At 39.1% G+C, this 23,845-nt stretch overlaps 1 protein-coding gene across 9 annotated transcripts in view; it reads right to left on the bottom strand.

Annotated features, from left to right (window-relative positions):
• The window catches only part of DOCK7 (dedicator of cytokinesis 7), a 246,694-nt gene that overhangs the window by 107,225 nt on the left and 115,624 nt on the right, over nucleotides 1-23,845 (bottom strand). For all 9 annotated transcript variants that reach the window (XM_055235422.2, XM_055235423.2, XM_055235424.2 and 6 more), the window contains exon 19: nucleotides 8,865-8,951. In XM_055235422.2, the coding sequence (XP_055091397.1) occupies nucleotides 8,865-8,951 (87 nt within the window). The remainder of the gene's footprint in view (nucleotides 1-8,864; nucleotides 8,952-23,845) is intronic.

Here is a 23,845-nt window from a genome sequence, read left to right as displayed (position 1 = left end):
AATTTCCCAATTCTAAAGGACCACGGACCACAAACATGTCATATTACTTGACAACACTAAAAAGTTCATGTAGGTATACAAACATTGTTTCCAATTAAACAAATCTGTTTTCATTTATCATTATAAAATGATCACTTCAAATACTATTAGTTACTTAAGAAAACTACTGATACTAATTAAGTTTTTTTTTTTTTTTTTTAGTTTTAGTTTGCTTTATTAGTTTGAAGTTCAATTATTGTGGCAGGCATATTAGTAACCTACTTTTGTCCATTATTAATTTATTGTCTTTCAGCTCCAAAGCCTTTGCATATAAGGCAAACTCATCGCCATATCTTATAATACTGGAGTCATTCTTTTACTGGAGACTACCTGTGTAGTTCTAAATAAAATCTATATATTACCAACTTTCTTCCTAAAGACAGCATAGAGGTGCTGTATCTTCTTATTTTCCCCTACCTCACTGTGCAGAAAAGAATTAACATAGTGGGCTTAAGACAGCTATCCTTTGAAAGTCCTGTTTACAAGTTTGACCTTGGGGTAATCAGTGGGAACTTGGATTTCAGGGGAGTTCCCATTGACAGAGATGGCTCACTGTGCCTAAAACAATATGGTATAAGCTGAACACCTACTTTCCTTCTGGGAATCTGGAATTTTGGTACATGTTAGGCAAAGGGTGCCTATGTGACAAGCTCCTAGTAAAAACCCTGGGAATTGAGTCTGTACTGAACTTCTGTGGCAGACAACATTTCACATATGTTGTTTCAACTTGCCCCATGTGATTCCACTGGGAGAGGATTTTTGGAAGCTTATTTCTTGTTTCCTCTGGACTTCATCCCATGAGCCTTTTCCCTTTGCGAATTCTGCTTTCCATTCTTTCACTAAAATAAATCATAGCTCTGAGTATGACTATATGCTGAGTCCTGTAAGTCCTCCTAGCAAATCACTGAACCTGACATGACTTTGGGAAGTCCCTCCACACCACCCTTTCCATGTATAGGTTAGTGAAGTCCTGAATTTCATTTTAAATACTTGCTTCTTCTCCCTCTACATATTCTCCATGGAAAATCACATTTACCAATATAGTTTCAGCTATCACATTTATTCTGTTACCTCCAAACCCAAACTTCAAACTAATTACAACCACCCACAGGACATCTCCATCTGAAGTACACAGGCACTTGAAACTCAACAGGTTCAAAAATAAACTCACAGGCACCATAACTGCTTCCCCTTAGCATGGCCCCAAAAATACTTCTCTCATGTTCTCTATTTAGGGTAGAAATTACCATCCACCTGGACTCTGGGGCATTCAAGGTCCTTCACAATCTATTACCAGCCTTCTATCCTTATGTATCATGATTTCCTATGCACTTTAAACTATTTTCACACCAGGTTACCTGATGGTCCTTACTACTGTAACTCTGTACTTGCTACTCATCATGTGAGTTGTCCACTCTCCCTTTCTCTGAGTAGTAAATGGCTACTTATAAATGCAACATCTCAGTCCCTAGCAGAACAGATAACTCTTCCCTCTGTACTTCAAGGAATTTAGTTAATATATGTAACACTGTACTAATTTTATCATACTTTTTATACTTTCCCATATTACACTGTAAGGTTCTTGAAGGAAAAGCTCTTTCCTCAACAGGTAACATCTCTGATCTCATGGAACTTACCATCTAATGTGGGAAAGAAACAATAAACAAACGTGTACGTATGTGTGTTATATACATACACACAAACAGAAAGAGTGAGAGTCAAAGCGCAACAGAGAAGCTGGGCGTAGGCAGTAATAAGTGCAGAGTAAGATGACATACGGTAATGAGGCTGCTATGTTTTAAAGAGTAACCAAGGAAGGCCTCTTTGAGGGGAAGAGAAACTCTAATTCATAAGTCAAATGAATACCAGGAGGAAAAGCATTCCAGGCAGAGAAAGAGGATGTATAAAACCTATTAGAACTTGGTATATTCCAAAAATAAGGAATTTGGAACAAATGATCCCTAAAAACTCTTTCCATTTGAAATACTCAAGTCCATGAGAAATACAGTGAGCTGATGATGGTTTCTCAATTCTAATTATTCTGCCATGTACCAGAAACTTAGAAAAAACAAGTCACTTGGTTCGAGAGCCAAGATGGCCGAATAGGAACAGCTCCCGTCTCCAGCTCCCAGCCCGAGCGACACAGAAGACGGGTGATTTCTGCATTTCTGCTTGAGGTACCGGTTTCATCTCACTAGGGAGTGCCAAACAGTGGGTGCAGGACAGTCGGTGAAGCGCACTGTGCGCGAGCCAAAGCAGGGCGAGGCATTGCCTCACTCGGGAAGCGCAAGGGGTCAGGGAGTTCCCTTTCCTAGTCAAAGAAACGGGTAACAGACGGCACCTGGAATATCGGGTCAGTCCCATCCTAATACTGCACTTTTCCAACGGGCCTTGAAAACGGCATACTAGGAGATTGTGTCCCGCACCTGGCTCGGAGGGTCCTATGCCCACGGAGTCTCACTGATTGCTAGCACAGCAGTCTGAGATCAAGCTGCAAGGCAGCAGCGACGCTGGGGGAGGGGCGCCTGCCATTGCCCAGGCTTGCTTAGGTAAACAAAGCAGCCAGGAAGCTCGAACTGGGTGGAGCCCACCACAGCTCAAGGAGGCCTGCCTACCTCTGTAGGCTCCACCTCTGGGGGCAGGGCACAGACAAACAAAAACTCAGCAGGAACCTCCACAGACTTAAATGTCCCTGTCTGACTGACAGCTCTGAAGAGAGTAGTGGTTCTCCCAGCACACAGCTGGAGATCTGAGAACGGAAAGACTGCCTCCTAAAGTGGGTCCCTCACCCCTGAGCAGCCTAACTGGGAGGCACCCCCCCAGTAGGGACAGACTGACACCTCATTCGGCCGGGTACTCCTCTGAGACAAAACTTCCAGAGGAACTATCAGACAGCTGAATTTGTGGTCTCACGAAAAGCCGCTGTTCTGCAGCCACCGCTGCTGACACCCAGCCAAACAGGATCTGGAGTGGACCTCTAGTAAACTCCAACAGACCTGCAGCTGAGGGTCCTGTCTGGTAGAAGGAAAACTAACAAACAGAAAGGACATCCACACCAAAAACCCATCTGTACATCACCATCATCAAAGACAAAAAGTAGATAAAACCACAAAGATGGGGAAAAAACAGAGCAGAAAAACTGGAAACTCTAAAAAGCAGAGCACCACTCCTCCTCCAAAGGAATGCAGTTCCTCACCAGCAACGGAACAAAGCTGGATGGAGGATGACTTTGACGAGTTGAGAGAAGAAGTTTGAGACGATCAAACTACTCTGAGCTATGAGAGGAAATTCAAAACAATAGCAAAGAAGTTAAAAACTTTGAAAAAAAATTAGAAGAATGGATAACTAGAATAACCAATGGAGAGAAGGGCTTAAAGGAGCTGATGGAGCTGAAAGCCAAGTTTCGAGAACTACGCAAAGATTGCAGAAGCCTCAGTAGCAGATGCGATCAACTGGAAGAAAGGGTGTCGCTGATGGAAGATGAAATGAATGAAATGAAGAGAGAAGGGAAGTTTAGAGAAGAAAGAATAAAAAGAAATGAACAAAGCCTCCAAGAAATTTGGGACTATGTGAAAAGACCAAACCTACGTCTGATTGGTGTACCTGAAAATGACGGGGAGAATGGAACCAAGTTGGAAAACACTCTGCAAGACATTATCCAGGAGAACTTCCCCAATCTAGCAAGGCAGGCCAACATTCAGATTCAGGAAATACAGAGAACACCACAAAGATACTCCTCGAGAAGAGCAACTCCAAGACACATAATTGTCAGATTCACCAAAGTTGAAATGAAGGAAAAAATGTTAAGGGCAGCCAGAGAGAAAGGTCGTGTTACCCACAAAGGGAAGCCCATCAGACTAACAGCTGATCTCTCGGCAGAAACTCTACAAGCCAGAAGAGAGTGGGGGCCGATATTCAACATTCTTAAAGAAAAGAATTTTCAACCCAGAATTTCATATCCAGCCAAACTAAGCTTCATAAGTGAAGGAGAAATAAAATACTTTACAGACAAGAAAACGCTGAGTGATTTTGTCACCACCAGGCCTGCCCTAAAAGAGCTCCTGAAGGAAGCACTAAACATGGAAAGGAACAACCGGTACCAGCCACTGCAAAAACATGCCAAATTGTAAAGACCATCGAGGCTAGGAAGAAACTGCAGCAACTAACGAGCAAAATAACCAACTAACATCATAATGACAGGATCAGATTCACACATGACAATATTAACGTTAAATGTAAATGGGCTAAATGCTCCAATTAAAAGACACAGACTGGCAAACTGGATAAGGAGTCAGGACCCATCAGTGTGCTGTATTCAGGAAACCCATCTCACGTGCAGAGACACACATAGACTCAAAATAAAGGGATGGAGGAAGATCTATCAAGCAACTGGAAAACAAAAAAAGGCAGGGGTTGCAATCCTAGTCTCTGATAAAATAGACTTTAAACCAACAAAGATGAAAAGAGACAAAGAAGGCCATTACATAATGGTGAAGGGATCAATTCAACAAGAAGAGCTAACTATCCTAAATATATATGTACCCAACACAGGAGCACCCAGATTGATAAAGCAAGTCCTGAGTGACCTACAAAGGGACTTAAACTCCCACACAATAATAATGGGAGATTTTAACACCCCACTGTCAACATTAGACAGATCAACGGACAGAAAGTTAACAAGGATATCCAGGAATTGAACTCAGCTCTACATAAAGTGGACCTAATAGACATCTACAGAACTCTCCACCCCAAATCAACAGAATATACGTTTTTTTCAGCACCACACCACACCTATTCCAAAATTGACCACATAGTTGGAAGTAAAGCTCTCTTCAGCAAATGTAAAAGAACAGAAATTATAACAAACTGTCTCTCAGACCACAGTGCAATCAAACTAGAACTCAGGATTAAGAAACTCACTCAAAACCACTCAACTACATGGAAACTGAACAACCTGCTCCTGAATGACTATTGGGTACATAATGAAATGAAGGCAGAAATAAAGATGTTCTTTGAAACCAACGAGAACAAAGACACAACATACCAGAATCTCTGGGACACGTTCAAAGCAGTGTGTAGAGGGAAATTTATAGCACTAAATGCCCACAAGAGAAAGCAGGAAAGATCCAAAATTGACACCCTAACATCACAATTAAAAGAACTAGAAAAGCAAGAGCAAACACATTCAAAAGCTAGCAGAAGGCTAGAAATAACTAAAATCAGAGCAGAACTGAAGGAAATAGAGACACAAAAAACCCTTCAAAAAATTAATGAATCCAGGAGCTGGTTTTTTGAAAAGATCAACAAAATTGATAGACCGCTAGCAAGACTAATGAAGAAGAAAAGAGAGAAGAATCAAATAGATGCAATAAAAAATGAAAAAGGGGATATCACCACCGATCCCACAGAAATACAATCTACCATCAGAGAATACTACAAACACCTCTATGCAAATAAACTAGAAAATCTAGAAGAAATGGATAAATTCCTCGACAAACACACCCTCCCAAGACTAAATCAGGAAGAAGTTGAATCTCTGAATAGACCAATAACAGGTTCTGAAATTGTGGCAATAATCAATAGCTTACCAACCAAAAAGAGTCCAGGACCTGATGGATTCACAGCTGAATTCTACCAGAGGTACAAGGAGGAACTGGTACCATTCCTTCTGAAACTATTCCAATCGATAGAAAAAGAGGGAATCCTCCCTAACACATTTTATGAAGCCAGCATCGTCCTGATACCAAAGCCTGGCAGAGACATAACCAAAAAAGAGAATTTCAGACCAATATCCTTGATGAACATTGATGCAAAAATCCTCAATAAAATACTGGCAAACCAAATCCAGCAGCATATCAAAAAGCTTATCCACCACGATCAAGTGGGCTTCATCCCTGGGATGCAAGGCTGGTTCAACATACGCAAATCAATAAATGTAATCCAGCATATAAACAGAACCAAAGACAAAAACCACATGATTATCTCAATAGATGCAGAAAAGGCCTTTGACAAAATTCAACAACCCTTCATGCTAAAAACTCTCAATAAATTAGGTATTGATGGGACGTATCTCAAAATAATAAGAGCTTTCTACGACAAACCCACAGCCAATATCATACTGAATGGGCAAAAACTGGAAGCATTCCCTCTGAAAACTGGCACAAGACAGAGATGCCCCCTCTCACCGCTCCTATTCAACATAGTGCTGGAAGTTCTGGCCAGAGCAATCAGGCAGGAGAAGGAAATAAAGGGTATTCAATTAGGAAAAGAGGAAGTCAAATTGTCCCTGTTTGCAGATGACATGATTGTATATCTAGAAAACCCCATTGTCTCAGCCCAAAATCTCCTTAAGCTGATTAGCAACTTCAGGAAAGTCTCAGGATACAAAATCAATGTACAAAAATCACAAGCATTCTTGTACACCAATCACAGACAGAGAGCCAAATCATGAGTGAACTCCCATTCACAATTGCTTCAAAGAGAATAAAATACCTAGGAATCCAACTTACAAGGGATGTAAAGGACCTCTTCAAGAAGAACTACAAACCACTGCTCAATGAAATAAAAGAGGATACAAACAAATGGAAGAACATTCCATGCTCATGGGTTGGAAGAATCAATATCGTGAAAATGGCCATACTGCCCAAGGTAATTTATAGATTCAATGCCATCCCCATCAAGCTACCAATGACTTTCTTCAAAGAATTGGAAAAAACTATTTTAAAGTTCATATGGAACCAAAAAAGAGCCCGCATCGCCAAGTCAATCCTAAGCCAAAAGAACAAAGCTGGAGGCATCACCCTACCTGACTTCAAACTATACTACAAGGCTACAGTAACCAAAACAGCATGGTACTGGTACCACAACAGAGACATAGATCCATGGAACAGAACAGAGCCCTCAGAAATGATGCCGCATATCTACAACTATCTGATCTTTTTTTTTTTTTTTTTTTTTGAGAAGGAGTCTCGCTCTTTAACCCAGGCTGGAGTGCAGTGGCGCGATCTCGGCTCACTGCAGGCTCCGCCCCCCGGGGTTCACGCCATTCTCCTGCCTCAGCCTCCCACGTAGCTGGGACTACAGGCGCCCGCCACTTCGCCCGGCTAATTTTTTGTATTTTTAGTAGAGACGGGGTTTCACTGTGTTAGCCAGGATGGTCTCGATCTTCTGACCTCGTGATCCACCCGCCTCGGCCTCCCAAAGTGCTGGAATTACAGGCGTGAGCCACCACGCCCGGCCTACAACTATCTGATCTTTGACAAACCTGACAAAAACAAGAAATGGGGAAAGGATTCCCTATTTAATAAATGGTGCTGGGAAAACTGGCTAGCCATATGGAGAAAGCTGAAACTGGATCCCTTCATTACACCTTATACAAAAATTAATTCAAGATGGATTAAAGACTTAAATGTTAGACCTAAAACCATTAAAATCCTACAAGAAAACCTAGGCAATACCATTCAGGACATAGGCGTGGGGAAGGACTTCATGTCTAAAACACCAAAAGCAATGGCAACAAAAGCCAAAATTGACAAATGGGATCTAATTAAACTAAAGAGCTTCTGCACAGCAAAAGAAACTACCATCAGAGTGAACAGGCAACCTACAGAATGGAAGAAAATTTTTGCAGCCTACTCATCTGACAAAGGGCTAATATCCAGAATCTACAATGAACTCAAACAAATTTACAAGAAAAAAACAAACAACCCCATCAAAAAGTGGGCAAAGGACATGAACAGACACTTCTCAAAAGAAGACATTTATGCAGCCAAAAAACACATGAAGAAATGCTCATCATCACTGGCCATCAGAGAAATGCAAATCAAAACCACAGTGAGATACCATCTCACACCAGTTAGAATGGCCATCATTAAAAAATCAGGAAACAACAGGTGCTGGAGAGGATGTGGAGAAATAGGAACACTTTTACACTGTTGGTGGGACTGTAAACTAGTTCAACCATTGTGGAAGTCAGTGTGGCGATTCCTCAGGGATCTCGAACTAGAAATACCATTTGACCCAGCCATCCCATTACTGGGTATATACCCAAAGGACTATAAATCATGCTGCTATAAAGACACATGCACACGTATGTTTATTGCGGCACTATTCACAATAGCAAAGACTTGGAACCAACCCAAATGTCCAACAGCAATAGACTGGATTAAGAAAATGTGGCACATATATACCATGGAATACTATGCAGCCATAAAAAATGATGAGTTCGTGTCCTTTGTAGGGACATGGATGAAACTGGAAAACATCATTCTCAGTAAACTATCGCAAGGACAAAAAATCAAACACCGCATGTTCTCACTCATAGGTGGGAATTGAACAATGAGAACTCATGGACACAGGAAGGGGAACATCACACTCCGGGGACTGTTGTGGGGTGGGGTGAGGGGGGAGGGGGGAGGGACAGCATTAGGAGATATACCTAATGCTAAATGACGAGTTAATGGGTGCAGGAAATCAACATGGCACATGGATACATATGTAACAAACCTGCACATTGTGCACATGTACCCTAAAACCTAAAGTATAATAAAAAAAAAGAAAGAAAAAACAAGTCACTTAACTGTTCAAAATGAAGTCAATGACATTTTGAAACAAAAATGTTTGCTGTTGTTGACATTCAATGACATTTTGTTGATTCTTTTTTAAAAAATCTTCTAAATATTGTATGTTTTTAACTGACATATATTCTCATAAATCTGACAGCAATGACAGATTTATGACAGGTAACAAAACTGACATCACAAGTATTAGATAATAGGTTCAATTTATTTAAGTGAAATTTGATAATAAAAATTATTAAAACTCACTTGTGTATGGATAGATGAAACAGCAACAACTTCAACATTAAAAACACCTTTGTGATTATCTACCCATTTCATGCCAGGTAGAGGAACCTGTAAGATATTAAATATAATGATCACAGATGCTTAAGTAGATTATGAACTCTGAAAATAAACAAAAATTACAATATCCCAATGAGAAAAATATTGTGAAATATATTTTTATTCACTGTAAATAAATTAAGAACTTTTATATTTCATTCTTATTTCAAAATCAAGCAATGTTTTCTACAAAAGAACTAAAAGTCTCCAGGAGCAAAAAGCATAAAATAATACACACAAAATTTCTATCATCCCAGAGATATATCCCCTTATATCATTCTAAACCTTCATCTATGTACATATATTTTTATACACATTTGTATATACTTAACGCCAAACATTATTTTGAAACCTGTTTTTCATTTATTACATTGTGAATCTCTTTTCATGTCAATAAATTCAAATTTACAATATCATTTTAATGGCTTATAATATTTCTTTTTAAACATTCCTATTATATTTTAATTGGGTCTTAAAATATTTGCAAGCAAAAGAAGCCTGTTGGTTTAAGGATTCAAAAACTTTTTTTTTTTTTTAAATGGAGTCTCGCTCTGTCACCCAGGCCAGAGTGCAGTGGCATGATTTCGGCTCACTGCAATCTCCGCCTCCCAGGTTCAAAGGATTCTCCTGCCTCAGCCTCCCGAGTAGCTGGGACACGCCCAGCTAATTTTTGTATTTTTAGTAGAGACAGAGTTTCACCATGTTGGCCACGCTGGCCTTGAACTCTTGACCTCAGCTGATCTGCTTGCCTTGGCCTCCCAAGGTGCTGCAATTACAAGCGTAAGCCACCACGCCACGCCGAAAACATTTTTTCAGAAGTAAATTGCTAGGAATGTCAAAGTTATTTCATAAAAAATAACTTTTAAAAGTACATAAATTCTCTCTATTCCTCCTGCTAAGTACAGCTAAAAACTCTGAAACCTGACATACAAATGAACACAAAGACTCTGAAAGGTAGAGAGAAAAATGATGACAGGCTAGAGATCTCAGGATGCAAGAAACGACAAGGCAGCATTTTCTGGGTTTTACTTTTGCCTCACATGTCCTGGACTGAGAGCTAGAGAGGATGGCAACCCAGAAACACCAAAAGAAGTGGAGAAACAAAGCCCCAAGAAAAGCCTACTCTCTCTGGCCAAAGACAATAATATTCCAGCTAGCTACAAGGGAACAAATCTTGGTCCCACTCTCGCCTCGCTACACTGAATGGAGAGCCTAGGCAGCCACCCTTAGCAGCCTGAAATGAGGTACCCCTCTCCCCAACTCACACCACACACATTGAGGTGCTATCAAAAAAGACAGAGTTGAGAATCTGCCCCTTGCCTGGTGATAACAAGCCCCCAACCAACGGAGGTGACAGTGGAGGCCATGTGGAGCAGTAACAAGGTGCCCCCCTCCCTCACAACCAGGAAGGGGTCAGCAAAGGCCTCGTGGGGAGCCTGAAATTCCACCTTCACCCAGTAATGAGCCCCCTCACTGGATCCACCCTAGAAAGTAAAAGGAGGCAGAGTGGGTAATGTGGACCTTCACCTCTACCTGACAGCAGCACCGCTGGCCCCCACTGCTAAAACAGAATATTTCAGTAAGATCTAGAGTCGCACGGTAACTATAATGTCCTGGATGTAATTTAAAATTATTCATCATATCAATACTAGGAAACTCTCAACTGAAATGAGAAAAGACAATCATCAGACACCAATACTAAGATGACATAGATGCTAGATAGACCCGACAAGGATTTTAAAGCAGGTATCATTAAAAATGTTTCAACAAGCAATTATGAATATCTTTTAAACAAATGAAAAAAGATTCACCAAAACAAAAAAATATATAGAAAAATACAAGAGATTTCTTTCCTATGGGTTTTATCTTTTTTTATCATGTACAGAAAATAAAACCAAATAAATTCAAATCCCCATTACCAAATTTCAACACTAATTAGATAAGAAATTCAACATCTATGACAGGATCAAATTCACACACAACAATGTTAACCCTGAATGTAAATGGGCTAAATGCCTCAATTAAAAGATACAGACTGGCAAACTGGATAAAGAGTCAAGACCCATCAGTGTGCTGTATTCAGGAGACCCACCTCATGGCCAAAGGCACACATAGGCTCAAAATAAAGGGATGGAGGAATATTTACCAAGCAAAAGGAAAGCAAAAAAAAAAAAAAGCAGGGGTTGTAATCCTTGTCTCTGATAAAACAGACTTTAAACCAACAAAGATCAACAGAGACAAAGAAGGGCATTACATAATGGTAAAGGGATCAATGCAATAACAAGAGCTAACTACCCTAAATATATATGCACCCGACAGAAGAGCACCCAGATTCATAAAGCAAGTTATTAGAGACCTACAAAGACAATTAGACTCCCACACAATAACAGTGGGAGACTTTAACACCCCACTGTCAATATTAGATCAACGAGACAGAAAATTAACAAGGATATTCAGGACTTGAACTCAGCTCTGGACCAAGCGGACCTAACAGACATCTACAGAACTCTCCACAACAAATCAACAGAATATACATTCTTCTCAGCACCTCATCACACCTATTCTAAAATTGACCACATAATTCGAAGTAAAACACTCCTCAGCAAAGGCAAAAGAAAGGAAATCATAACAGTCTCTCAGACCACAGTGCAATCAAATTAGAACTCAGGATTAAGAAACTCACCCAACTACATGGAAACTGAACAACTTGCTCCTGAATGACTACTGAGTAAATAATGAAAGGAAGGCAGAAATAGATGTTCCTTGAAACCAATGAGAGCAAAGACACACTTTACCAGAATCTCTGGGACACATTTAAAGCAGTGTGGAGAGGGAAATTTATAGCACTAAATGACCACATGAGAAAGCAGGAAAGATCTAAAATTGACACCCTAACATCACAATTAAAAGAACTAGAGAAGCAAGAGCAAATAAAGTCAAAAGCTAGCAGAAGACAAGAAATAACTATGATCAGAGCAGAACTGAAGGAGATAGAGTCATGAAAAACCCTTCAAAAAGTCAATGAATCCAGGAGCTGGTTTTTTGAAAAGATCAACAAAATAGACAGACCACTAGCCAGACTAATAAAGAACAAAAGAGAGATGACTCAAATAGACGCAATAAAAAATGATAAATGGGATATCACCACTGATCCAACAGAAATACAAAATGCCATCAGAGAATACTATAAACACCCCTATGCAAATAAACTAGAAATCTAGAATAAATTAATAAATTCCTGGATACATACACCCTCCCAAGTCTAAACCAGGAAGAAGTCGAATCCCTGAACAGACCAATATTCAAGTTCTGAAACTGAGGCAGTAATTAATAGCCTACCAACAAAAAAAGTCCAGGACCAGATGGATTCATAGCTGAATTCTACCAGAGGTACAAAGAAGAGCTGGTATCATTCCTTCTGAAACTATTCCAAACAACAGAAAAAGAGGGAAAACTCCCTAACTCACTTTATGAGGCCAGCATCATCCTGATACCAAAACCTGGCAGAGACACAACAAAAAAAGAAAATTTTCTTTTCAAAAGAAAAGAAAATATCCCTGATCAACATCGATGTGAAAATCCTCAATAAAATACTGGCAAATGGAATCCAGCAGCACATCAAAAAGCTTATCCACCACGATCAAGTCAGCTTCATCCCTGGGATGCAAGGTTGGTTCAACACACGCAAATAAATAAACGTAATCCATCACATAAACAGAACCAATGACAAAAACCACATGATTATCTCAATAGATGCAGAAAAGGCCTTCGACAAAATTCAACACCTCTTCATGCTAAAAACTCTCAATAAACTAGGTATTGACGGAACATATCTCAAAATACTAAGAGCTATTTAAGACAAACCCACAGCCAATACCATGCTGAATAGGCGAAAACTGGAAGCATTCCCTTTGAAAACTGGCACAAGACAAGGATGCCCTCTCTCACCACTCCCATTGGAAGTTCTGGCTAGGGCAATCAGGCAAGAGAAAGAAATAAAGGTATTCAAATAGGAAAAGAGGAAGTCAAATTGTCTCTGCAGATGACATGATTGTATATTTAGAAAACCCCACTGTCTCAGCCCAAAATCTTCTTAAGCTGATAAGCAACTTCAGCAAAGTCTCAGGATACAAAATCAATGTGCAAAAATCACAAGCATTCCTTGTGAGAGAGAATAACAGGCAGAGAGCCAAATAATGAGTGAACTCCCATTCACAATTGCTACAAAGAGAATAAAATACCCAGGAATACAATTTACAAGGGGTATGAAGGACCTCTTCAAAGAGAACTACAAATTACTGCTCAGGGAAATAAGAAAGGACACAAATAAATGGAAAAACATTCCATGCTCCTGGATAGGAAGAATCAATATCAGGAAAAAGGCCATACTGTCCAAAGTAATTTATAGATTCAATGCCATCCCCATCAAGCTACCATTGACTTTCTTCAGAGAATTGGAAAAACTAAACTTCATATGGAACCAAAAAAGAGCCTGCAGGGCCAAGACAATCATAAGCAAAAAGAACAAAGCTGGAGGCATCACACTACCTGACTTCAAACTATACTACGAGGCTACACTAACCAAAACAGCATGATACCGGTACCAAAACAGATATATAGACCAAAGGAACAGAACAGAGGTCTCAGAAATAACACCACACATCTACAACCATATGATCTTTGACAAACCTGACAAAAACAAGAAATGGGGAAAGGATTCCCTATTTAATAAATGGTGTTGGGAAAACTGGCTAGTTATAAGCAGAAAACTGAAACTGGACCCCTTCTTACACCTTAAACAAAAATTAACTCAGGATGGATTAAAAACTTAAACATAAGACCTAACACCATAAAAATCCTAGAAGAAAACCCAGGCAATACCATTCAGGACATAGGCATGGGCAAACACTTCATGACTAAAACAGCAAAAGCAATGGCAACAAAAGCCAAAATTGACAAATGGGATCTAATTAAACTAAAGAGCTTCTGGACAGCAAAAGAAACTATCATCAGAGTGAACAGGCAACCTACAAAATGTGAGAAAATTTTTGCAATCTATCTGACAAAGGGCTAATAACCAAAACTACAAAGAACTTAAACAAATTTACAAGAAAAAAATAAACAATCCCATCAAAAAGTGGACAAAGGATATGAACAATCACTTCTCAAAAGAAGACATTTGTGCAGCCAACAAACATATGAAAAAAAGCCCATCATCACTGATCAATAGAGAAATGCAAATCAAAACCACAATGAGATACCATCTCACACCAGTTAGAATGGCAATCATTAAAAAGTCAGAAAGCAACAGATGCTGGAGAGGATGTGGAGAAATAGGAACGCTTTTACACTGTTGGTGGGAGTGTAAATTAGTTCAACCATTGTGGAAGGCAGTGTGGCGATTCCTCAAGGATCTAGAACTAGAAATACCATTTGACCCTGCAATCCCATTACTGGGTATATACCCAAAGAATTATAAATTATTCTACTATAAAGACACATGCACACATATGTTTATTGCAGCACTATTCACAATAGCAAAGACTTGGAACCAACCCAAATGCCCATCAATGATAGATAGAATGGAGAAAGAAAATGTGGCACATATACACCATGGAATACTATGCAGCCATAAAAAAGGATGAGTTCATGTCCTTTGCAGGGACATGGATGAAGTTGGAAACCATCATACTCAGCAAACTAACTCAAGAACAGAAAACGAAATACCACATGTTCTCACTCAGAAGTGGGAGCTGAACAATGAGAACACATGGACACAGGGAGGGGAACATCACACACTGGGGCCTGTCGGCGGGTGGGGGGCTAGGGGAGGGACAGCACTAGGAGAAATACCTAACGTAGGTGACAGGTTTATGGGTGCAACAAACCTCCATGGCACGTGTATACATATGTAACAAAACTGCACGTTCTGCACCTGTACCCCAGAACTTAAAAAGTATCATAAAAATAAATAAAAAGAAATTCAACATCTCTGAGGCAAAAAATAAAGATTTTGAAACATTTAAAAAAAAACAAAAGCCAGCAGAGTAAGTTGAAACCTATCAAAGCAATAAACACTATTAGCTCTTTCAATCTAAAACACTTGTTTTCAGCTTTTTAAAATTTCTTTAAAAATAACAATTCTCTTCAGCTCTAAAACAAGTGGACCTGACAGATATCTACAGAACTCTCCATCCCAAAACAACAGAATAACAATCTTCTCAGTGTCACATTGCATTTAGTCTAAAACTGATCACGTAATCGGAAGTAAAACACTCCTCAGCAAATGCAAAATAACTGAAAGAATAACAAACAGTCTCTCAGATCACAGAGAAATTAAATTAGAACTCAAGATTAAGAAACTCACTCAAAACCACACAACTACACGGAAATTGAACAACTTGCTCCTGAATGACTGTTGGGTAAATAATGAAATTAGGGCAGAAATCAAGAAGTTCTTTGAAACTAATGAGAACAAAAAGACAATGTACCAGAATCTCTGGGATGCAGCTAAAGCAGTGTTAACAGGGAAATTTATAGGACTAAATGCCCACATTAAAAAGCTAGAAAGATCTTTTTTTTTTTTTTTTTGAGACAGAGTCTTGCTGTCGCCTAGGCTGGAGTGCAGTGGCACGATCTCGGCTCACTGCAACCTCTGCCTCCCAGGTTCAAGTGATTTTCCTGCCTCAGCCTCCTGAGTAGCTGGCATTACAGGCACGTGCCACCATGCCAGGCTAATTTTTGTATTTTTTTTTAGTAAAGATGAGATTTCACCATGTTGGCCAGGCTGGTCTCGAACTCCTGACCTCAAGTAATTCCCCTGACACAACATCCCAAAGTGCTTGGATTGCAGGAATGAGCCACCATGCCCTGACTAAAAAAAAAAAAAAAAAAAAAAAAAAAAGCTAGGAAGATCTCAAATTGAAATCCTAACATCATAACTAAAAGAACTAGAGAACCAACAACGACAACAAAAAACCCAAAGCTAGCAGAAGACAAGAAATAACCAGACAAAGAGACACAAAAAACCCTTCAAAAAATTAACAGATCCAGAAGGTGTTTTTTTTTTAAAAAAAACTTAATAAAAGACTACTAGCTAGATTAATAAAGAAGGAAAAAGAGAAGAATCAAATCGACACAATAAAAAATGATAAAGGGGATATCACCACTGACCCCACAGAAATACAAACGACCATCAGAGAATATACTACAAACAACCTCTCTGCAAGTAAGTTAGAAAATCTAGAAGAAAGAGATAAATTCCTGGACATATACATCCTCCCAAGACTGAACCAGGAAGTTGAATCCCTGAATAGACCAATAACACGTTCTAAAAACGAGGGAGTAATAAATAGCCTACCAACCAAAAAAGCCCAGGATCAGATGGATTTACAGCTGAATTCTACCAGAGATACAAAGAGAGCTGGCACCATTTCCTCTAAAACTATTCCAAACAACTGCAAAGGACTCCTCCCTAACTCATTTTATGAGGTCAGCATCATCCTGATACCAAACCCTGGCAAAGACAGAACAACAAAAAAGAAGGCTTCAGGCCAATATCCCTAATGAACATCGATGCAAAAATCCTCAATAAAATACTGGCAAACCAAATCTGGCAGCACATCAAAAAGCTTATCCACCATGATCAAGTAGGCTTCAACCCCGAGACGCAAGGCTGGTTCAACACACGCAAATCAATAAACGTAATCCATCCCCTAAACAGAACTAAAGACAAAAACCACATTATTACCTCAATAGGTGCAGAAAAGGCCTTTGATAAAATTCAATATCGCTTCATGTAAAAACTCTCAATAAACTAGGTATTGAAGGAACACACCTCAAAATAGTAAGAGCCAATTTATGACAAACCCACAGCCAATAACATACTGAATGGGCAAAAGCTGAAAGCATTCCCCTTGAAGACTGGCACAAAACAAGGATGCCCTCTCTCACCACTCTCCCCGCTACTCCTTTTTTTTTTTTTGAGACAGAGTCTTACTCTGTCACTCAGACTGGAGTGCAGTGGTACGACCTCAGCTCACTGCAACCTCCACCTCCTGGGTTCAAGCGATTCTTCCACCTCAGCCTCCCTAGTAGCTGGGATTACAGGCACATGCCACCACATCTGGCTAATTTTTGTATTTTTAGTAGAGACGGGGTTTCACTATGTTGGCCAGGCTGGTCTTGAACTTCTGACCTCAAGTGATCTGCCTGCCTTGGCCTCCTAAAGTGCTGGGATTATAGGCATGGGCCACTGCGCCCAGCCACCACTCCTATTCAACATAGTATTAGAAGTTTTGGCCAGGGCAATCAGACAAGAGAAAAAATAAAGGTATTTAAATAGGATGAGAGGAAGTCAAATTGTCTTGGTTTGCAGATGACATGATCCTATATCTAGAAAAACCCCACTGTCTCAGCCCAAAAGCTTCTTAAGCTGATAAACAACTTTAGCAAAGTCTCGGGATACAAAATCAATGTGCAAAAATCCCAAGCATTCTTATACACAAACAACAGACAAGAAGAGAGTCAAATAATGAATGAACTCCCATTTATAATTGCTACAAAGAGAATGAAATACCTGGGAATACAGCTAACAAGAAAAGTGAAGGACCGCTTCAAGGAGAACTACAAACCACTGCTCAAGGAAATCAGAGAGGACACAAACAAATGGAAAAACAGTCCATGCTCATGGATAGGAAGAATCAATATTGTGAAAATGGCCATACTGCCCAAAGTAATTTATACATTCAATGCTATTCCCATATAACTACAGTAGACATTCTTCACAGAATTATTTTTAAAAACTATTTAAAAATTCATATGGAACCAAAAAAGGGCCCATATAGCCAAGACAATTCTAAACAAAAAGAACAAACCTGGAGGCATCATGCTACCCAACTTCAAACTATACTAAAAGGGTACAATAACCAAAACAGCATGGTGCTAGTACAGAAACAGACACATAGACCAATGGAACAGAATAGAGAACTCAGAAATAAGACCAAACACCTAAACAACCATCTGATCTTCAACAAACCTGACAAAAACAAGCAATGGGTGAAGGATTCCCTATTTAATAAATAGTGCTGCGAGAACTGGCTAGCCATATGCAGAAAACTGAGACTAGACCCCTTCCTCACACCTTATACAAAAATTAACTCAAGATGATTAAAGACTTAGATGTAAAACCCAAAACTATACAAACCCTAGAAGAAAATCTAGGCAATACCATTCAGGACATAGGCACAAGCAAAGATTTCATGACAAAAACATCAAAAGCAATTGCAACAAAAGCAAAAATTGACAAATGGGATCTAAATAAACTAAAGAGCTTCTGCACTGCAAAAGAAACTATCATCAGAGTGAACAGACAACCTACAGGATGGGAGAAAAATTTTGCAACCTAGCCATCTGACAAAGGTGTGATATCCAGAGTCTACAAGGAACTTAAACAAATTTCCAAGAAAAAAACAATCCCATTAAACAGTAGGCAAAGGACATGATCAGAAACTTCTCAAAAGAAGACATTAATGTGGCCAACAAACATATGAAAAAAAGCTCAGTATCACTGATCGTCAGATAAATGCAAATCAAAACCACAATGAGATACCATCTCACACCAGTCAGAATGGCGATTATTAAAAAGTCAAGAAACAACAGATGCTGGTGAAGCTGTAGAGAGATAGGAACACTTTTACACTGTTGGTGGGAGGGTAAATTAGTTCAATAATTGTGGAAGACATTGTGGAGATTTCTCAAAGACCTAGAACCAGAAATAACCATTCGAAACAGCAATCTCATTACTGGGTATATACCCAAAGGAATAGAAATCATTCTATTATAAAGACACATGCACGTACATGTTCATTGCAGTACTATTCACAATAGCAAAGACATGGAATCAACCCAAATGCCCATCAATGATAGATTGGATAAAGAAAATATGGTATATATACACCATGGAATACTATGCAGTAATAAAAACGAATGAGATCATGTTCTCTGCAGGAGCATGGATGCAGCTGGAAGCCATCATCCTCAACAAACTAATGCAGGAACAGAAAACCAAACACTGGATGTTCTCACTCATAAGTGGGAGCTGAACCATAAGAACACATGGACACAGGGAAGGAAACAATACACACTGGGGCCTGCCGTTGGGGGGAGTGTGGGGAAGGGAGAGCACCAGGAAAAATAGCTAATGCATGCTGGGCTTAATACTTAGGTGATGGGTTGATAGGTGCAGCAAACCACCATGGCACATGTTTACCTATGTAACAAACCTGCACATCCTGCACATGTACTCCAGAACTTAAAAATAAATAAAAAATAACAGTTCTCAAAGTTTGGTCTGAGAATCAGCAGCACAAACATCATCTGAAAACTGTTAGACATGTAAATACTCAAGCCCCAACCTAGATCGACTGTCACAAAAACTCGGGAAATAAGGTTCAACAATCAGTGTTACAACAAACCCTCTAGGTAATTTCGATTCAAGCTAAAGTGAAAAATGTTATCTTAAAATATTCTAATAAGCAATGGCAATAGCAATGGTGTAATAGTAGCAAACACTTCCGTAGCACTTTCCAAGTGCCTGGCACTATTCCAAATGCTCTCCATGTTATTATATCATTCAATCATCAATACAACCGATTACTGTAAGTATTAATTATTCTCATTTTACATATGAAAAAATGAGGCACAGAAAGTGTCTTAGTCTCCTCAGGCTGCCATAACAAAGTACCAGAAACAGGTGACTTAAACAGCAGATATTTATTTTCTCACAGTTCTGGAGACTGAAAATCTAAGATCAAGGTGCCAACATGGTCAGTTTCTGGTGAGGGTTCTCACCCTGGGTTGCAGATGGCCACCTTCTTGCTTGTATACCCACACTGGGGAAGAGGGGATGTCAAGCTCTCTGGTCTCTTCTTACAAGGGCACTAATCCAATTACAAAGGCCCCACCCTTATAACCTTGTCTAAACCCAATTCCCTTCCAAAGACTCCATCTCAAAATGCCATCACATTGAGGGTTAGGCTTCAATATATGATTTTTGGGGGGGAAAACAATCTGTTCCATAGCAAAGAGATTAAGAAACTTGCCCAGGGTCACACAATTAAGTGTTGGAGCCAGGATTAAAGCCTTAGATTATGCTATATTGCCGTTCAAAAGCATATAGATTTTTAAAAAAATAACAAAAATCCTTTCATAATCGCACACCTCTTCTGAGAGCTAACTTTGCTAAATTTGGTATATAAAGATTTAAATTATTCATACACAATTACCTACATACAGAGTTGGATTGTGGCTATGTTGTTGAGTAAATAAAACAGAATTAAAAAGAAACAGAGTGTGTATCAGCAGCATGGAGGAGGCAAAGGTTGCAAATTCACGCAGTGAAGAAAGACTTCTTTGAGGAGATGCTGCTGTGTCTACAATTTTAATAAAGAAAAAGACTCAGCTATATCAAGATCAAGAAAAGAAAAGAGAAAATTCAAAGGGCTGGAGGCAGAAAAAAGCTTGGAAGAAGCTGTCAGTGCAGAGAGAAAGGGATGTAGTAACGATTGCAGATGATGATGTTGGAGAAGTGGAAAAGACCAAATCATTCAGAGATTTGTAGGTCACGGGAAAAAAATACTTGGATTATGTCTACGTGCAAGAAAAAGCCAGGGAAATGTTTTATTTGATCATAAGCAATAGAATTAAACCACCTAATTTTAATTTTAAAATTGCTTTATTTTGTGAGAATGGATTTCAAAGAGGTAAGAACTGAATAATATTATAAAGCAGAGAAAGTGAATAAAATAGGAACTACATATACCAGAAACACTAAATCTTTGTAAAACAATGCAATAAGCTTTTTGTTAAATTCATAAAATAAATAATGTCATATTTTGGCATATAAATACTTCATTTTAAAAGTAGTTTTAAAAGGCTTGTTTTCAGGACACTGTGAATATACTTAAGGCTACAGAAATGTACACTTAAAATTAAACTGATAAACTTTATGTTCTATATATTTTTACCATAATATTTTTATTTATTTATTTATTTTGAAGAGACAGGTTCTTGTTCAGTCACCCAGGCTGGAGTGCAGTGGTGCAATCACGGCTCACTGTAAACTCGAACTCCTGCTCCCACCTCAGCCTTCCAAAGCACTGGGATTATAGGTATGAGTCACCACACCAAGCATTTTTACCGTAATTTTTAAAAATCCTAATTTTATACAGTTACAAGGAAGAACAGTATGGAAAAGGGGAGGAATCAGGAAGTACCTTGGCTGTAAGGAACTGCATTTTAAAGTTATTCTGATATTAGACAATGCCACTGGCCACCCAGAACCCCATGAGTTCAACATAGAAGGCATCAGAGTCTTCTACCTGCCCCCAAATGCCATGTTTCTAATTCAGCCTCTAGATTGGGAGTCATAAGGATCTTTAAGATTCATCACACATGGTACTCTATAGAAAGGAGTGTGAATGCTATGAAGAGAACCCCAATAAATAGAACATCATTAAAGTTTGGAAAGATTATACCACTGAAAATGCTATCATTGTTCTAACAAAAGCCATCACGCCTGAAACAATAAATTCCTGCTGCAGAAAACTGTGTCCAGAGGTTGTCATGACTTCACAGACTTTATGACAGAACCAGTCAAGAAAATCATGAAATAAATTGTGGATATGGCAAAAAGGAAAAAAAAGAAGTGAGGGATACAGATTTCCAAGGAGAAATTCACGAGCTCATAGACACCAGACTGGAGGAATTAATAGAAGAAGACTTGATGGAGACGAGTGCTTTTAAACCAGGGCCAGACGCTGAGGCAGAAAACATAGAAGAAACAGTGTCAGAAAACAAACTGACATTATACAACATGGCAGAAGGGTTATTCAAGACTGCTTTTCACTTCTTTTAAAACATGGACCCATCTGTGCTAAGGGCACTGAAACTAAAACAAACGATGGAATAAAGATTGGCACCACATAGAAATATTTTTTTCTTTTTTTTATATTGAGACAGAGTCTCACTCTGTCGCCCAGGCTGGAGTGCAGTGGCACAATCTCAGCTCACTGTCAACCTCCGCCTCCCGGGTTCAAGCGATTCTCGTGCCTTAGCCTCACAAGTAGCTGGGATTACAGGTGCCCGCCACCACACCTGGCTAATTTTTTGTATTTTTAGTAGAGAAGGAGTTTTGCCATGTTAGCCCTGATGTTCTTGAACTCCTGACCTCAGGTGATCTGCCCACTTCGGCCTCCCAAAGTGCTGGGATTACAGGCATGAGCCACCACACTTGGCCAGAAACACTTTCTTAAAAGAGATGGGGTCTTGCTATGTTTCCCAGGCTGGAGAGCACTGGCTATTCAAAGGCACAACCACAGCAAAGTGCAGCCTCGAACTCCTGAACTCGAGTGATCCTCTCAAGAAGCTGGGATTATAGGTGTGCCACTGCATCCTGCTCTGGAAACATTTTTAGAGGAATGAAAAAGCAAAAATGTCAGACAGAAATTATGACGTATTTCTGTAAAGTTACACCAAGTGTGCCTGCTTCCCCTTCCACCTCTTTCACCTCTTCTGCCTCTGCTACCTCTAAGATAGCAAGACCAATCCCTACTCTTCCTCCTCCTCCTCAGCCTACCCATCATGAAGACAATGAGGATGAAGGCCTTGATGATGATCCACTTCTACTTAGTGATAGTAAATATATTTTCTGTGCCTTATGATTTTCTTAAGAACATTTTTTTCTCTATATCACTTTAAGAATATGGTATATAATACATTTAACATACAAAATACATGCTAATTAACTGTTTATGTTACTGGTAAGGCTTTCAGTCAACAGTAAGCTATTATATTAGTAGTTAAGTTTTTAGGGAGTCAAAAGTTATATGTGAATTTTCAAGTGCATGCTAGGGAAGAGAGATGTCACCCCTTACTGCCATGTTGTTTAAGGGTCAACTGTTTACAAAAGTTTTGGCTCTTAATCAGGTGGCTTATTTCACATATCAAGCAGCTATATTATATGTCTATAGTCAAATCCAAATTATCACCATATTCTTGATCTGTGAGCATATATAGTATGGTAGCTAGAAGAAAATCATGAGTCTCCCTTTAGAAAGCTGAACTTGCACTGTAATTAAGTAAAAACAAATCCTTAACTTCAATAAAAATATATTTTCTTTTAAAACATCTCCTTTGAAACATAATGCTCTCTGACAAATGGCCACCTTTCTGTATAACAAAGTCACACGAAAAAGTCATCACTGAAAAGATGTGTCCCTGGAAAAATGAATGAAAGATTGGGAGGAGGGAGAGTCATATTTCTTACTCTACTGTCTTTATTCATTAATCTAATAAATATATATTGAGTGTCTATGATGTGCCAAGTACTGTTCTAAATACTGGTAGACAGCAATGAGCAAGACAGACAAAGTTCCTACCCTCATAGTGTTTATACTCTATAGAGAATAAACAAAAAACATTTTAAATATAAAGTCAATGATAAATGACATGAGGAAAAATAAAGAGATAAAGTGGGAGAGGCTGCTATTTAGAATAATCATAGATGACTTCCTTGGTGAGGTGATATTTGAGTAGAGGTCCGAGTAAAATGAAAAACCAGGCTTTGTAATAGAGCACTGCCAGCAGAAGGAAGAGCAAAGGGCCTGAAATGGAAATGCACTTTTCATGTGTGAGGAATAGCAGAGGCTCTGTGCTATGTGGCTATCAAAAGTGAGTGACAGAGAACAGTGAGAAATAAGATAAGAGCAATAGCCTTGAATTGTTTTTAAAAAATAAAAATACATACAAATTTATTTGTGAATACATTTTGAACTGTATTCTGAAAACAAATGCCACCAGGAAAATGTTCACAAAACATATTTTAGAGTAACATTTACCAGCAGTTA

This window comes from Symphalangus syndactylus, chromosome 19 (assembly GCF_028878055.3).
Source record: "Symphalangus syndactylus isolate Jambi chromosome 19, NHGRI_mSymSyn1-v2.1_pri, whole genome shotgun sequence".
Lineage (NCBI taxonomy): Eukaryota > Metazoa > Chordata > Mammalia > Primates > Hylobatidae > Symphalangus > Symphalangus syndactylus.
Note: the sequence above shows the minus strand (reverse complement) of the source record. Positions and strands in the feature narration are given on the sequence as shown.